The sequence below is a fragment of the Phyllobates terribilis genome, unplaced genomic scaffold (genome assembly GCF_046119375.1).
Source record: "Phyllobates terribilis strain yellow unplaced genomic scaffold, ASM4611937v1 Scaffold_7__3_contigs__length_470593459, whole genome shotgun sequence".
NCBI lineage: Eukaryota > Metazoa > Chordata > Amphibia > Anura > Dendrobatidae > Phyllobates > Phyllobates terribilis.
Genome location: NW_027362767.1, coordinates 201,622,060 through 201,638,099, shown reverse-complemented (window position 1 = coordinate 201,638,099; position 16,040 = coordinate 201,622,060). Strand labels below are relative to the sequence as shown.

Below are 16,040 nucleotides of genomic sequence, written 5' to 3'. Positions count from 1 at the left end.
TAAAGTATTGCCACACCGCTTTACCCTCACCCTGTGTTGTCTGAGTGGTATTATGCCTACTGAAGACCCCGGGTCTTCACAGAGGTGTTGATCGGCCATGACAGGGCTGAGTTTAATGTGAGCAACTGAAGAGTTGGGCGGGACAGATGCTCACCATATCTCCACCTCTGAGTGTGGTTCACATTATAAAATGAGACCTGTTTGTCTCATACATAGTCTGTGTGAGGAGGTGTGCAGACCTCCAGGATTGTGAACCTTTGCTAAAGGACAAAGAAGCTGGACTCAAACCTAAGCGGGCTAACCATCACTACTGTATGGACTGTTTACCTTATGCTGAACAAGGGCTGTATTTGAGTTTTCCTTTGATGTGGTTTATGACGACTGAAATAAACCAGACGGACTTTTAAACAGAAACGGTTCCTGTGAGAGCTCATCTCGCTCCCAAGTGAGTAGCATTATTACAATGTATAAAATGTTTGTTTGGCCGAGGTTTAATAGACAGGTAGGTGTTGTTATTCCCTTTTGTATCCACAGTGTGATACTGGCAGTCTGTAGGGACACGACACTTTGGACAAGAGCCAACACTAAGAGATGGACTTGACTATAGACTCTACAAGGCTAACCATGACCACAGTAGACGGCACTTTTCATTCAATACAACTACACATTTTTCAATGTCAATCTGTAGCAAACTTATGCAACAGTATTGGCTGAATATCATTCATTTTTAATACATTCCTGACAATTTCCAGTTAAATAAAGCCCCAAGAGAATGAGTTTATTTTTCAATGTGAGGTGAGATTTGATGCTGTAGTAAATTATTATGAGATGACTGTTAGAATATGTAGTATTTCACTTACTATGATTTCATCATTCACTTCTGCGCGGATACACGGCCCCAATAGTCCCAGGTGAGCATCCCTCTCTCCGCGAAGAGCGGGTTCCTTAAAGCGGCTATCTAGATACTCACGAAATACTACTTTCTTATATTTCTGGAAACCATGGGAATCCGGATGTCTGAAACGTAAAAAAGGACAATGAGAGACGCTGGAGAACCATCTTCTAAGTAACTCGTTAGATAATGTGATGAGGAAGGAAGATTCCAAAGCGAAGGCTGGAGCCTGATTAGGTCAATGAGTTAGGAAGCTTCTTCACATATAATTACTATTGTTGCCATTTGTAAGGTTCGGAGTTAGTTGTTGTTGATCAAACATAAAAACAATTGTTATGCATCATGTAAATAGCCATCTATTATCTTTTCTTAATTAAACCAAAATCTTCATTTTTTTTAAATGTGTGTTTCTACCTTTGATAATTCAATCTTTCATATTTGCGGCAATTTTCTTATTTTTCACATTCTATTCTCTTGTAATCTTTTTTGCCTATTTACTATTAAAGGGAGTTGGTCACTAGATTTTTGCCACCTAATCTGAGAGCAGCATGATACAGGGGCAGAGATCCTGATTCCAGCAAAGTGTCAATTACTGGGCTGCTTGCTGTAGTTTTGATAAAATCACTGTTTTATAAGCAGGAAATGATCACTGAAAAATTAGTAAACCTGCTGCCATGTAGTCCTCCATATTCATGAGCTCTGTGTAACCCCACTACCACCACTGATTGTCAGCTTTCTGCCTATGCACAGTGTAAACAAAAAGCAGTCAATCAGTGGTGTGGGTGGGTTTTTACAGGGCTCGGCATTCAGAGCTCTGCTAGATCTGCGGCAGAAAAAACTCTGATTTTATCAAAACTGCATCAAGCAGCCCAGTAAGTGACACATCGCTGGAATCAGGGTGTCTGCTCCTGAATCATGCTGGTGTTTCAACAACCTGGTGACAGATCAGTGTTACCTATGTGAACTCATTTTATATGTATTTACCAGAATGCAGAACACTGAGATGTTTCTAGTAGTGAAAGCTACGCACGCAGTGTCAGACTGAAGAGCATTGGCCCACCAGAGCACCTTTCATCTATACAAAACCAATGCATTATTATTAAAGTAGGTTTTTGGACCCAGACTAATTTTTATCAGGCACCATATGAAGTGTTATAGTCATAGCATACACAATGTTAGGATCGGGCTCTGCTTGGTGATTCGATCAGTATCACGTGATTGTTCACATACTGGTGAAATCCAGATGGTGGCACCAGGTTCTCCCTCACTCAGGAGCTGCATAGCAGCTGCAAGGTTTGCACTATAAACTCTCCTGAAGGAGAAGCCAGGGCCCACCGGAGGATTCTCCGCTTCTCTGGTGGGCCAGTCCAACCTGCACGTGTATAGCTTGTACAATAGAGTCACAAAGCACCCTAGGGCTCCAAAAAGGCCCCACCGATGAGATATTTATGGCATATCCTATGGATATCATTTAAACACCACCCATATGAAATCATCATGGGGCTAACATTCATGGTATTTTTCAGCTATAAGTAACAGATCGGGAGAGTGCTGGATTCCTCCTAAGGAGAGCAGGTGAAACTATACTTTGGATTCTCAGTAACCTCTTTTTCTTGGTACACTGAGTGTGTGTTCATTTGTTTCTTAAGTTAGTTTCTTCTTTTATGGCTCAGGCTCTGTTAAAGTCCCACGGTATCACAAAACCCACCATCTGTCTGACATCCCTAACCTGCGTTATTCCACCCTTGATTTGGTGCTCAGACGGAGAACTGCTGCACCGCCATTAGCCACGTCTTCTTGTCACAGGGAATTTGCAGTTCCCAGATCCCAGTTCCCAAGTTGCTGAGTTCGTCCATGGAGGATGGCTGTTCCCTGCTATGGAGAAGCTATAACACCTAGATTGGTACCAATGTCCAAAGTGCTGAGGGACTGGATGGTGAAGTTCCCACATACAGGTGCTTCTCACTAAATTAGAATATCATCAAAAAGATCATTTATTTCCGTTCTTCAATATAAAAAGTGAAGCTCATATATTATATAGAGTCATTATTTATTTATTTTAGTCACTTATATAGCGCCATTAATTCCACAGCGCTGTACAGACATTATCATCACTGTGCCCATTGAGGCTCACAATCTACATTCCCTATCAGTATGTCTTTGGAATGTGGGAGGAAACCGGAGGAAACCCATAGAAACACAGAGAGAACATACAAACTCCTTGCAGATGTCGTCCTTGGTGGGTTTTGCTAACCACTGAGCCACCGTGCCGCCCTATATATGTTTGTCATTACACACAGAGCGATCTATTATATAGAGTCATTACACACAGAGGGATCTATTATATAGAGTCATTACACACAGAGGGATCTATTATATAGAGTCATTACACACAGAGGGATCTATTATATAGAGTCATTACACACAGAGGGATCTATTATATAGAGTCATTACACACAGCGTGATCTATTATATAGAGTCATTACACACAGAGGGATCTATTATATAGAGTCATTACACACAGAGCGATCTATTATATAGAGTCATTACACACAGAGGGATCTATTATATAGAGTTATTACACACAGAGCGATCTATTATATAGTCATTACACACAGAGCGATCTATTATATAGAGTCATTACACGCAGAGGGATCTATTATATAGAGTCATTACACGCAGAGGGATCTATTATATAGAGTCATTACACACAGAGGGATCTATTATATAGAGTCATTACACGCAGAGTGATCTATTATATAGAGTCATTACACGCAGAGGGATCTATTATATAGAGTCATTACACACAGAGGGATCTATTATATAGAGTCATTACACGCAGAGTGATCTATTATATAGAGTCATTACACGCAGAGGGATCTATTATATAGTCGTTACACACAGAGGGATCTATTATATAGAGTCATTACACACAGAGGGATCTATTATATAGAGTCATTACACACAGAGTGATCTATTATATAGAGTCATTACACACAGAGGGATCTATTATATAGAGTCATTACACACAGAGGGATCTATTATATAGAGTCATTATGACGCGCCCCTGGGCCTGTGTCGCGCTGCGTTGCGCACGCGGGAGCTTACCCGGAGCCGGATCTGTTTAGGGTTGTAGTCTCGTGGCGGTGACCCGGTCCGTGCCCAGGGAGTCAAACTGGACGGCAGTCTGTTAGCGGTAGAAAATGGTTGATGACTACGCCACCCGTTGAATGCAGCCAGGGGGGCTGCTGCTGCAGGGCAGACCGCTGAGGCCGGTGGAAGGATGGTGCAGCGTGATAGTATAACCCCCAACGGGAGGGGTATGGCCTCAGGGCAGCCGACGTGGATGATGGGGGTAGCAGGAACCACTCAGAGACGGTATGGTAGCGTTCAGGGTCTTTACTGGTAACAACGATAGACCCTCCCGGAGTACTTGCTAGCGAACGGGGCCTGGTCAGTCCTTGAGCAGATGGGATCTCCCCTGGCCAGGCGTAGTTGTAGGCCTCCCAAGCTGACTGTACTCTTCTGGCTACCTTGCTAGAAGCTGATGTAAGTAGCCCACGTCCCTGAGTGTACCGTGTGGTGCTCACCCGTATGGCCGGTGACTCGGGGCCTTCTAATGGCTTCCGCTCCACGATGGCGGTGCTGGTCCCACGCGTGTGACCGGGCCTTCGGGCTTCTGGGCCAGGGGACCTGAAATCCCCTGCCTGACGGATTCTGCTGCTGGGTAGAAGTTAGTCCCCACAGCCTCGGACTCCGGGTCCGGTAAAGAATCTTCTTAGTCAGGGCGAGCTCTTTAGCTGCCAGCCCCTGACTCCTTGTGACTCTGCTGCTTCCTATGCTGCTCTTGTCTCTACTCTTCCTGGACTCACTAACCCTGCCTCAGCCCCGGGTTTATACAGGGGAAGTTCTTCCCCTCCCAAGGCTGGGCAGGAGGTGTGGCATGCACAGGATCCCTGACCAAAGGACCTCCCACCTGCTCTCAGACGTAATATCTCTATCACTGTGACAACCAGACCCCTGGGGTGTCACACTCCCCCCTAGTGAAATTTAGTACTCCGGGACTAAACACTTTTTAGAAAAATATAACAAGGTATATCAAAGAACAATAAAATACAATAAGGAAACACAATAAGATGGTCACGGATGTCCGCAACCGGGTGCAGTCTTTGAAGAAAAGCAAAGGTGTCCATTTCACCAACACAGGGAGACGTAACCAGGTAGGGGTCTGTCCTACCCCAAGTCCTTAACAGTCTCTAGTCCATCCTGGGTTACGCTCCAACTATATACAAAGGATTCCCGGTAAATCCACCGAAGACTCCTAAAAACAACTAGAAACACAAAATTACACACAAGCAACAATAAACAGGTAAACATTGTAAAACAACTTAAACATTTAGATCCTCCAACGTGCGGGTAACTGTCCTCTAGTGGCCCTAGTGGACCTACGGAGCTGACTGTCTGGCCCTGAACTACAGGGTGTAGGAGCTGTCAAGGGTAAACTGGGCAGCTGTCTACCGGCTCTTTGTCTCACTAGGGGTACGGCAGGCTCACTATAAGCAGAGGGTGGATTCTCCTGTTCCGCTTGGGTGGAGTCTTCTGCCTCCTGGACCGGCTGCTCTTCCAGCTCTACCCGTTGCTCCGTAGGTTCTTGGGATGATGGTTGGAGGAAGGTGAGTACGGGTACCACAACTGCACCATTGACTTGAGTCCAAGACCGAGGGAAGTCCCCGAGCACGGTACTAACCATATCTTCCCTTTCTTCCACGGGTCGATGGTCTTCCTGTTCCTCCTCAGGGTTCCTCAGTTGTTCGGGGCACTTCTTCAGGTGGTCCCGGGATACAATGGCTGTGGTTTCCCCTCCGTCTTTACTGATGGTACAGACCTTCGGGTTCTCGTGGCTTGAGGGCAGTACGGTGTACGGGTCCTTCTCCCACTGGTCGTCCAACTTGTGGAGCCGTCTCTTCCTCTTCAAGACCTGCTCTCCGGGTACCAGGGGAACAGCGGGAGCATACTGGTTGTAAGTCTTCTCTTGTCTTTCCCTAGCCTGACAGAGACTTCGCTCCACGCTCTCCTGTACTTTCCGGTACTGCTGCTGCCTCTCTGTGTCCCAGTCTGTTTCTGGTGAAGTGTCCTCGGGCGTCAGGACTCCCATTTCCAGGTCAACAGGTAACTTACCAGGTCTTGCCCTCATTAGGTAAGCCGGGGTACAGTTGGTGGAACCTACCGGGATGTGGTTGTATAGGTCCACCAGATCGGGCAACTTCTCAGGCCACAGACTGCGTTCTTCCAGGGGCAACGTTTTTAGAAGATCCATTACCACCTGGTTCATTTTCTCACAAAGTCCATTAGTTTGCGGATGGTAGGGTGTCGTCCTTATCTTCCGGCAGCCATACAGATTGCAGAATTCCTGGAAGACCTCCGCTTCAAAGGCAGGTCCCTGGTCCGTCAGCACTTGGTCCGGGTACCCGTGTGGACGGCAAAAGTGCTGCTGGAAGGCTCTAGCTGCTGTTCGAGCCGTTAAGTCCTTGACGGGGACGACAACCAGAAACCGGGAGTAATGATCCACGATGGTTAACGCGTAGACGTAGCCACTTCTGCTGGGGGTCAGTTTTACATGATCCAAGGCTACCAGTTCCAACGGTTGCCGGGTGACGATGGACTGCAGGGGAGTCTTCTGGCTGGCCCGGTCCTTCCTTCTCAGATTGCACGGGCCACAGTCTCTGCACCACTTCTCGATGGTTCCCCTCATGCCTACCCAGTGGAACCGCTCGCGCAGCAGGAACTCCAGCTTTTTCCACCCGAAGTGTCCAGCTCCGTCGTGGTATGCCTCCATCACCATGGCTGCGTCTCTTCGTGGCACCACTACTTGCCAGAGTAGTTCATGCGTCCTGGAGTTAACCATTCTGCGGCACAACTTCCCCTTGTAAAGGAACAGTCGACTCTTCTCTGCCCATAGTTGTTTGGCTTCCTCTGGAGCGTCTGATTCCAGGCTAGCCTCCGGGCGAGTCAGCATCTCCTTCACCAGTCGGACGGCAGGGTCGCTGTCTTGCGTTTCCGCCCAGTTGTAGTGAGGTAAGGGGTTCAACGTAGCAGCCTGCTTACTCCTTACCCGGTGGGAATACTGGATAGTCCCATGACGGTGGAACGCAGGGAGTTCAACTTCTTCCAGTCCCTCCGGATCTTCTCCTCCGTCCGGCAGGTTGGGCATCCTGGACAGGGCGTCCGCGTTGGTATTGGAGCGCCCTGCCCGGTATTTAATTGTGAACTCGTAGTTGGACAGACGGGCCATCCACCTCTGCTCCAGGGCACCGAGTCTTGCCGTGTCCAGGTGTGTCAACGGGTTGTTATCCGTGTATACGGTGAACCGGGAAGAAGCGAGGTAATGCCTAAAGCGCTCGGTGACTGCCCATACCACGGCCAGGAACTCTAGCTTAAATGAGCTGTAATTTTCGGGGTTCCTTTCGGTGGGTCGCAGTTTTCGGCTGGCATAGGAGATTACTCGTTCTCTCCCCTGCTGAATCTGGGACAGTACGGCTCCTAGCCCGATGTTACTGGCGTCGGTGTAGAGGATGAAGGGCTGGCTATAGTCCGGGTACGCCAAGATTTCATCCCCCGTGAGGGCCATCTTCAGCTGGCGGAAGGACTCTTCTTCTAGCTTTTCCCATTTGAAGGGCGGCTTCTGGTTCTTGGCCTTCCGGGACTGGCCTATCAGGAGGTCCTGCATAGGTGCTGCCTTTTTGGTGAAACCGGGAATAAACCTTCGGTAGTAGCCTACCAACCCTAGGAACTGCCGCACTTCTTTTACGCTGGAGGGGCTTGGCCATCCCTTAATTGCGGTGATCTTATCGGGGTCGGGAGCCACTCCGTCAGCGCTCACCACGTGTCCCAGGTATTGCACCTTTGGTTTCAGGAGGTGACACTTGGAGGGTTTCACCTTTAGGCCGTAACTCGCCAGAGCTTCGAACACCTCCGCCAGGTGTTTCAGGTGGTCCTCATAAGTTTTGGAGTATACGATGACATCGTCCAGGTACAACAGGACCGTCTCGAAGTTTCTGTGGCCCAGACAGCACTCCATTAATCGTTGGAAGGTTCCTGGGGCGTTGCAGAGTCCGAACGGCATGCAGGTGAACTCGCTAAGTCCCATCGGGGTGGTGAATGCGGTCTTCTCCCGGTCCGCCTCTGCTACAGGAACCTGCCAGTACCCGCTAGTGAGATCCAAGGTAGAGAAGAAGTTAGCAGATCTTAAAGCAGCCAATGACTCCTCTATCCTTGGTAAGGGGTACGCATCCTTGTGTGTGATACGGTTGATTTTCCGGTAATCTACACACATCCTCATGGTGTTGTCTTTCTTTTTGACTAAAACTAGTGGGGCTGCCCAGGGGCTACAGCTATCCCGGATTACCCCAGCCTCCTTCATGTCTCTAAGCATCCCCTTGGCGTGTTGGTAATGTGCAGGGGGTACGGGTCGATACCTCTCTTTTATGGGAGGATGATCTCCCGTGGGGATGCGGTGTTCTACCCCCTTGACTCGCCCGAAGTCTAACGGGTGTTTACTAAACACTCTCTCATACTCTTGAACCACCCGATAGACTCCTTGTTTCTGGTGTGAGGGAGTGGAGTCAGTACCCAGATGTAGTTGCTGACACCAGTCCTCCATGTCTTTCTTAGAGCCGTTACCTTCCTCCGGGTGAGATGGAGGCAAGGGTTCCACAGATTGTATAGAATTTTGATTAGTGGTATATAATTTGGCTAGCGTGGCATACCGGGGCAGGTACACTTCCCTCTCCCCGATATTTATTATGCGAACGGGCACCCTCCCATGGCGTACATTGACCACCCCCCGTGCTGTCAAAATGGTGGGCCTACTGTCTGAGTAAACTGGTTCTACCATTGCCTGGTAATCTCTACCTCTCAGACCAATAGCTGCCCGGCACCAAATCATCATTTCACTTTTTGGGGGCATGGCAATAGGAAAAGGGTCACACATTCTTACGCTACCAATCTCACCGCCGGAGAGTTCCACTTGTTGCCGTTGCATCAGTGCCCGGATCTCTTTCTGGAGCACCCGCTGCTCGCCGGAGCTGGCATTCTTGGCAACCTGCTGTAAAAGGAAAATCACCTCTGCAAGACAATTTTCAATTACATTAGTTCCTAGAGTTATTTTTGGGTGACTCTCATGTTTGTCAATATCTACAATGATCAGTCCCTGTGCGGCCAGTTCGACTCTACCAATTTTGATGGTCACCTCTTTAAATCCGATCTGTGGCACGGGCTGACCATTGCTGGCGATGATACTCAAGTCGTCGTCAGGGTAGCGGGTAATATCCGAGTCATTCCAGTACTGCTTGAAGAGCACGTACGGGATGGTGGTGACCTGTGACCCGGTGTCCAGTAGGGCACTCATGGGAATGCCATCCAGTACCACAGGCAAGACTGGACGTCCTCCCACATATCTGTCGCGCCAGTTCGATGGGCCTGGTGATCTTTTTCCTGGGGGTTGGCCCTCTACCCCAGGTTGTGCCCGTTTAAAGAACAGTACCTTTCCATATGTCCGGGTTGATTGCAGCGGCGGCAGATGGGTCGTCCGTCCTCGCTGTATCGGTCACTGGGTCTTCCTCTGGCCGGTGGGGTCCTCCTTGGTCGACGCCACGGGATGTCCTCCGGTCCGGATGCCAGCTGGATCTTCCCTGGAGTGGAAACCTGTAAAGACTGCACAGTTCGGGTTAGCGCAGCAACGCTTTTAGCTAGCTCTTGGACCTGATGGTGTAGGTCTGGAGCCGGGTCATTGTCCAAAGCCTGCGCATCAGCTCCCACAGGCCCTGCTGACAAGGGCGCCGCCTCCTGGTAGTAAGTGGTAGTGGGGCGTCTGTGGGTCACAACGCCACCTGGTGCCGGTTCTCGGAGCACCCGGATGGCTCTGTCCTTGAACTGTGCAAATTCTAGATGAGGGTCCTGTAAGGCCATTGCCCGCAACTGGGTGCGGTGGGCATTGCAATATAAACCCTCTATAAATTGTTCGGTCAACAGCCTGTCCTCGTTTCCCACTCCATTAGGGTCGGTCTGCTTAATGGCCCTCAGGGCCTCTTGTAGGTTGAGTGCATAGTCCCTTATACTCTCATGCGCTCGCTGCTTGCACCCGTAGAATCTAAGTTTAATCTCGGCTGAGGTGCGGGTATCAAAGGTGTCCTTCAGCCGGGTTAGTATCCCTGCGACAGTCTTCCTCCCAGGTGGCCAGGATTTTACTTCCCTTTTGGCTGCCCCAGTTAGTTGGGCCACCAGGATGCTCACTTTTTGCTCTTCTGTGAGGGGGTACACCTGGAAGAGGCTATCCAGCTTTTCTCTAAAGTCATGCAGGGTATGTGACTCCCCTGAGTACTGGGGTAGCCAAGCTGCTCCCGGGATATAGGGCATGGTGAAGGGCATAACTGCAACAGCGGTAGCGCTGGCGGGGGTTGAGGCAGTGGAGCTCTCCTCCGTATTCGACATCTTCCTCCCCCCTAGTGGACCGTGGCCTACCTTGCGATGATCCTGTTCCGTAGGCCGCGGCTCCGCAGTGGATCGTCAGGGTTGAGGACCTTCCGTCGCGCTCCTGTGACGTCGGCGTCTGCTGGGCTCCTTCCAGGACCTTACGCAACGTCCGGACGTGAGGCGGGGCTTCAGTTCTCGCGCGCTTTCGGAGTCCACGCCCCTCTTCTTCCCGCGCGGCGTCCTCAAGATGGCGTCCAATGGCGGGAAAACTCCACGGATGGCGGGAAGAAGGCTGAAGATGGCGCCGGATGGCGGGAAACTTCACCGATGGCGGGAAGAAGGCTGAAGATGGCGCCGGATGGCGGGAATCTTCACCGATGGCGGGAATCTTCACCACTGGTAAGTTTGAACAGTCTTTGCTTTTCAGGCACGCAGTACCCGGTGGTTGCGGGCACGTGATCCTGCCGACTACGCCAAAGTTGACGCGCCCCTGGGCCTGTGTTGCGCTGCGTTGCGCACGCGGGAGCTTACCCGGAGCCGGATCTGTTTAGGGTTGTAGTCTCGTGGCGGTGACCCGGTCCGTGCCCAGGGAGTCAAACTGGACGGCAGTCTGTTAGCGGTAGAAAATGGTTGATGACTACGCCACCCGTTGAATGCAGCCAGGGGGGCTGCTGCTGCAGGGCAGACCGCTGAGGCCGGTGGAAGGATGGTGCAGCGTGATAGTATAACCCCCAACGGGAGGGGTATGGCCTCAGGGCAGCCGACGTGGATGATGGGGGTAGCAGGAACCACTCAGAGACGGTATGGTAGCGTTCAGGGTCTTTACTGGTAACAACGATAGACCCTCCCGGAGTACTTGCTAGCGAACGGGGCCTGGTCAGTCCTTGAGCAGATGGGATCTCCCCTGGCCAGGCGTAGTTGTAGGCCTCCCAAGCTGACTGTACTCTTCTGGCTACCTTGCTAGAAGCTGATGTAAGTAGCCCACGTCCCTGAGTGTACCGTGTGGTGCTCACCCGTATGGCCGGTGACTCGGGGCCTTCTAATGGCTTCCGCTCCACGATGGCGGTGCTGGTCCCACGCGTGTGACCGGGCCTTCGGGCTTCTGGGCCAGGGGACCTGAAATCCCCTGCCTGACGGATTCTGCTGCTGGGTAGAAGTTAGTCCCCACAGCCTCGGACTCCGGGTCCGGTAAAGAATCTTCTTAGTCAGGGCGAGCTCTTTAGCTGCCAGCCCCTGACTCCTTGTGACTCTGCTGCTTCCTATGCTGCTCTTGTCTCTACTCTTCCTGGACTCACTAACCCTGCCTCAGCCCCGGGTTTATACAGGGGAAGTTCTTCCCCTCCCAAGGCTGGGCAGGAGGTGTGGCATGCACAGGATCCCTGACCAAAGGACCTCCCACCTGCTCTCAGACGTAATATCTCTATCACTGTGACAACCAGACCCCTGGGGTGTCACACTTACACACAGAGGGATCTATTATATGGAGTCATTACACACAGAGTGATCTATTATATAGAGTCATTACACACAGAGTGATCTATTTCAAGTGTTTATTTCTGATAATGATGATTATGGCTTACAGCCAATGAAAACACAAAAGTCATTATCTCAGTAAATTAGAATACTTTATAACAACAGCTTGAAAAATTTTTTTAAAATCCGAAATGTTGGCCTACTGAAATGTCTGTTCAGTAAATGCCTCAATACTTGGTCGGGCTCCTTTTGCATCAATTACTGCATCAATGCGGCAATGTGGCATGGAGGCGATCAGCCTGTGGCCCTGCTGAGGGGTTATGGAAGCCCAGGTTGCTTTCATAGCAGCCTTCAGCTCGTCTGCATTGTTGGATCTGGGGTCTCATCTTCCTCTTGACAATACCCCATAGATTCTCTATAATAGTTTCTCTATGGGGTTAAGGTCAGGCGAGTTTGCTGCCAATCAAGTACAGTGATACTGTTGTGTGTAAACCAGGTATTGGTACTTTTGGCCGTGTGAACAGGGGCCAAGTCCTGCTGGAGAATGACATTTCCATCTCTCAAAAGTGTAACATACCTGGCGGCGTCCTTGCATGGTGGTCCATCTCCCACTGTGCAAGAGAGCGCACTTGATCTCCTGTCCAGCATGTCTCTCTGGCTTCCCTCCATGCTGTCTGTTTGTGTCTGTCTCTGCTGCTTAAGGGCGGCGCCCGATCACTTCCTGCTTTTTGTACCTGCTGTGGGTCACACCCCTTGTGCGTCCTCAGCCTATCGCTGTCTGTCACTTGGTATATAGTTCAGCAGCTCCCTTCTATCCCTGCCTGAGCATATGTGTTTCTTTCAGTGTGTGCTTGCACTCTGAAGGTGCCAGGTCCCGTCTTTGTTTCCCTGTCCGCCTTTCCTGGAGGCTTGTTTCCAGGCCTGTCTGAACTAAGTCCTGTATGTTTCCTGCCTTGCGGTGTCAGCTCCCGTGTCTGAACTGTGTCCTGTATGTCTCCTGCTTTTCGGTATTAGTTCCCGTGTCTGAACTAAGTCCTGTATGTCTCCTGCCTGGCGGTGTCAGCTCCCGTGTCTGAACTGTGTCCTGTATGTCTCCTGCTTTACGGTATTAGTTCCCGTGTCTGAACTAAGTCCTGTATGTCTCCTGCCTTGCGGTGTCAGCTCCCGTGTCTGAACTGTGTCCTGTATCTTGTCTGTCCTGTCTGAACACGCTCCTTGCCTGTTCGTCCCGCCTCTCTGGGGGCAGTATTCCCAGACCCGCTCCTGTATCCCGCTGCAGTGTCGGTCTCCTCCGTACACTCAGTTCCAGTCTGAACTCTCTCCTATCCTTTACCTGTTTTGTCTATGTCCATTCCCTTCCTTTTCCTGCAGAGTCTGTACTCGTACCTAACTCCTGCTTGTTGTCTCTGTACTCCCGTTTGTGAGTTTTTGGTCCACTCGCTACTTCACTGCAAGTACCCTGTGGGTGTCTGGCTCTGTCTTTCCCTTCCTGTCTGTTCCGTGTGAACAGAGTCCTGTCCTGCCCTGCTTCTGCCCGCTGCTCCTGCAGTCCTGTCCTGCCCTGCTTCTGCCCGCTGCTCCGGCAGTCCTGTCCTGCCCTGCCTGTACCCTATCCTGCCTGTATTGTTCCTGAGTCCCAGTGTGTACTGGGCCCTATCCTGCCTGTATTGTTCCTGAGTCCCAGTGTGTACTGGGCCCTATCCTGCCTGTATTGTTCCTGAGTCCCGGTGTGTACTGGGCTCTATCCCGCCTGTGTTCCTACCTGCTAGTGCCTCCCCGTCTGCACTCTAGCTGTGCTTGCCTTTACCCGCCTGCCTGCATACCCGCCTGCCTGCATACCCGCCTGCCTGCATACCCGCCTGCCTGCATACCCGCCTGCCTGCATACCAGTCTGTTCCTGTATTTCCCTGTGTGGGTCAACAGCCGTGTCCGGGGTCTGTCCTGGAGTAGCACCTGGTCCCTCTGCTCGGTTCCTCCTTGGTGCACTGGCGTCGTATGCCGTCGTGCCACCTTGGTCGGATCGGGTAGATACTTAGTTACGCCCCTCCAGGCATACACTCTCCGGCACGGTCCAGTGGAATCACTACCAATCACATGCACACGCCGCTCTAGCCCGGGCGTGTGCATAACAGCATGCTCAGGCCATGGTTCCCGTTGAGCCCCACGGCCTTCGCTCTCTGAGAAGTTTTCCAGCGAATACATGCATTAAAATAAATAAATAAATTTTTTTTTCCCTTAGCTGAGTTCCAGGCGAATTACGCACCGTCCAGATGGATCTATCAGCTCTCGTTCCTGCGGATCCGCCACGTTACTATGGAGATCCAAAACAGTGTCGTGCATTTGTGGAGCAATGCATGCTACACTTTAAGGCCTACCCTCTTTATTTTCCTTCCGATTGGGCTAAAGTGGCCTTTATTATGTCTTACCTGGCGGGGGATGCCTTGGAATGGATCAACCCCCTATATGAGACACAGGATCCGATCCTCCGGGACCTAATGGCCTTCCTGGTGGCCTTTCTAATGGTCTTCGATGATCCTAACCCGGAGGCTCCTGCTGAAGCTTCACTTCCCAGTATCCCGGAGCAGCCCCAATGGGTAATGTGTGTGGGTAGCGCAATAGTTCTCCAGCCCAATGAGACTACTGCCCACCCAGAATCCTCACAGGGTGACTACGCTTTCCGGAATACTTCTCCCAACCTCAAGAGGCAGTCCAGATGTGCTAGACTTAGAGGCAAGCAGTCACGCCTGGGTCTGTCCTCCCTGAGACCTCCTGAACCCTTCGGGGTGCTACCTGGTAATGAAAGGATAGAGACTCTCCTATACTCTGTACCTGATACCTCGCTCGCTTCGTCCAGTGAGTCCAACCTAGTGTACTCCGAAGCAGAGGTTACTCCCGAGTCTCTACACCCCTCCGACCAGGCGGAGGACCTCCAGTTGTGTTTAGAACCCTTCGGGGTGCCACCTGGTGGTGAATGGACAGAGACTTTCCTATTTCCTGTACCTGATACCTCGCCTGCTTCCTCCAGTGAGTCCAACCTAGTGTACTCCGAAGCAGAGGTTACTCCCGAGTCTCTACACCCCTCCGACCAGGCGGAGGACCTCCAGTTGTGTTTAGAACCCTTCGGGGTGCCACCTGGTGGTGAATGGACAGAGACTTTCCTATACTCGGTACCCGATACCTCGCCTGCTTCCTCCAGTGAGTCCGACCTAGTGTTCTCCGAAGCAGAAGTTACTCCCGAGTCTCTACACCCCTCCGACCAGGCGGAGGACCTCCAGTTGTGTTTAGAACCCTTCGGGGTGCCACCTGGTGGTGAATGGACAGAGACTTTCCTATTTCCTGTACCTGATACCTCGCCTGCTTCCTCCAGTGAGTCCGACCTAGTGTTCTCCGAAGCAGAAGTTACTCCCGAGTCTCTACACCCCTCCGACCAGGCGGAGGACCTCCAGTTGTGTTTAGAACCCTTCGGGGTGCCACCTGGTGGTGAATGGACAGAGACTTTCCTATTTCCTGCACCTGATACCTCGCCTGCTTCCTCCAGTGAGTCCGACCTAGTGAACTCTGAAGCAGATGTTTTCTCTGAGCCTCAGTACTCTTCTGACCCGGCGGAGGACCTCCAGTTGTTTCCTGAATCCTCCGGGGTACCACCAGATAACAAAGAGACAGTGACTTTTCCTCATTATGTACCTGATAACCCGTCTATTTCTTCCTGTGAGCTTGACAAGATGTACCTCGAAGCAGAGATTACCCTAAAGTCTCTGTTCCCCTCCAACCCAGTGAACGACTGGTCCTCGAATTCCCTGCGGAAGATTCTGGCAGGCCTGAAGAAGAGGGGGCGTAAGGGGGGAGGTACTGTAACATACCTGGCGGCGTCCTTGCATGGTGGTCCATCTCCCACTGTGCAAGAGAGCGCACTTGATCTCCTGTCCAGCATGTCTCTCTGGCTTCCCTCCATGCTGTCTGTTTGTGTCTGTCTCTGCTGCTTAAGGGCGGCGCCCGATCACTTCCTGCTTTTTGTACCTGCTGTGGGTCACACCCCTTGTGCGTCCTCAGCCTATCGCTGTCTGTCACTTGGTATATAGTTCAGCAGCTCCCTTCTATCCCTGCCTGAGCATATGTGTTTCTTTCAGTGTGTGCTTGCACTCTGAAGGTGCCAGGTCCCGTCTTTGTTTCCCTGTCCGCCTTTCCTGGAGGCTTGTTTCCAGGC

The 16,040-nt window shown here is 51.1% G+C and overlaps 1 protein-coding gene across 1 annotated transcript in view; it reads right to left on the bottom strand.

Moving 5' to 3' along the window:
* The window catches only part of LOC141154162 (coagulation factor VIII-like), a 229,387-nt gene that overhangs the window by 105,417 nt on the left and 107,930 nt on the right, over nucleotides 1-16,040 (bottom strand). The window contains exon 15 of the mRNA XM_073639666.1: nucleotides 861-1,017. Within this exon, the coding sequence (XP_073495767.1) occupies nucleotides 861-1,017 (157 nt within the window). The remainder of the gene's footprint in view (nucleotides 1-860; nucleotides 1,018-16,040) is intronic.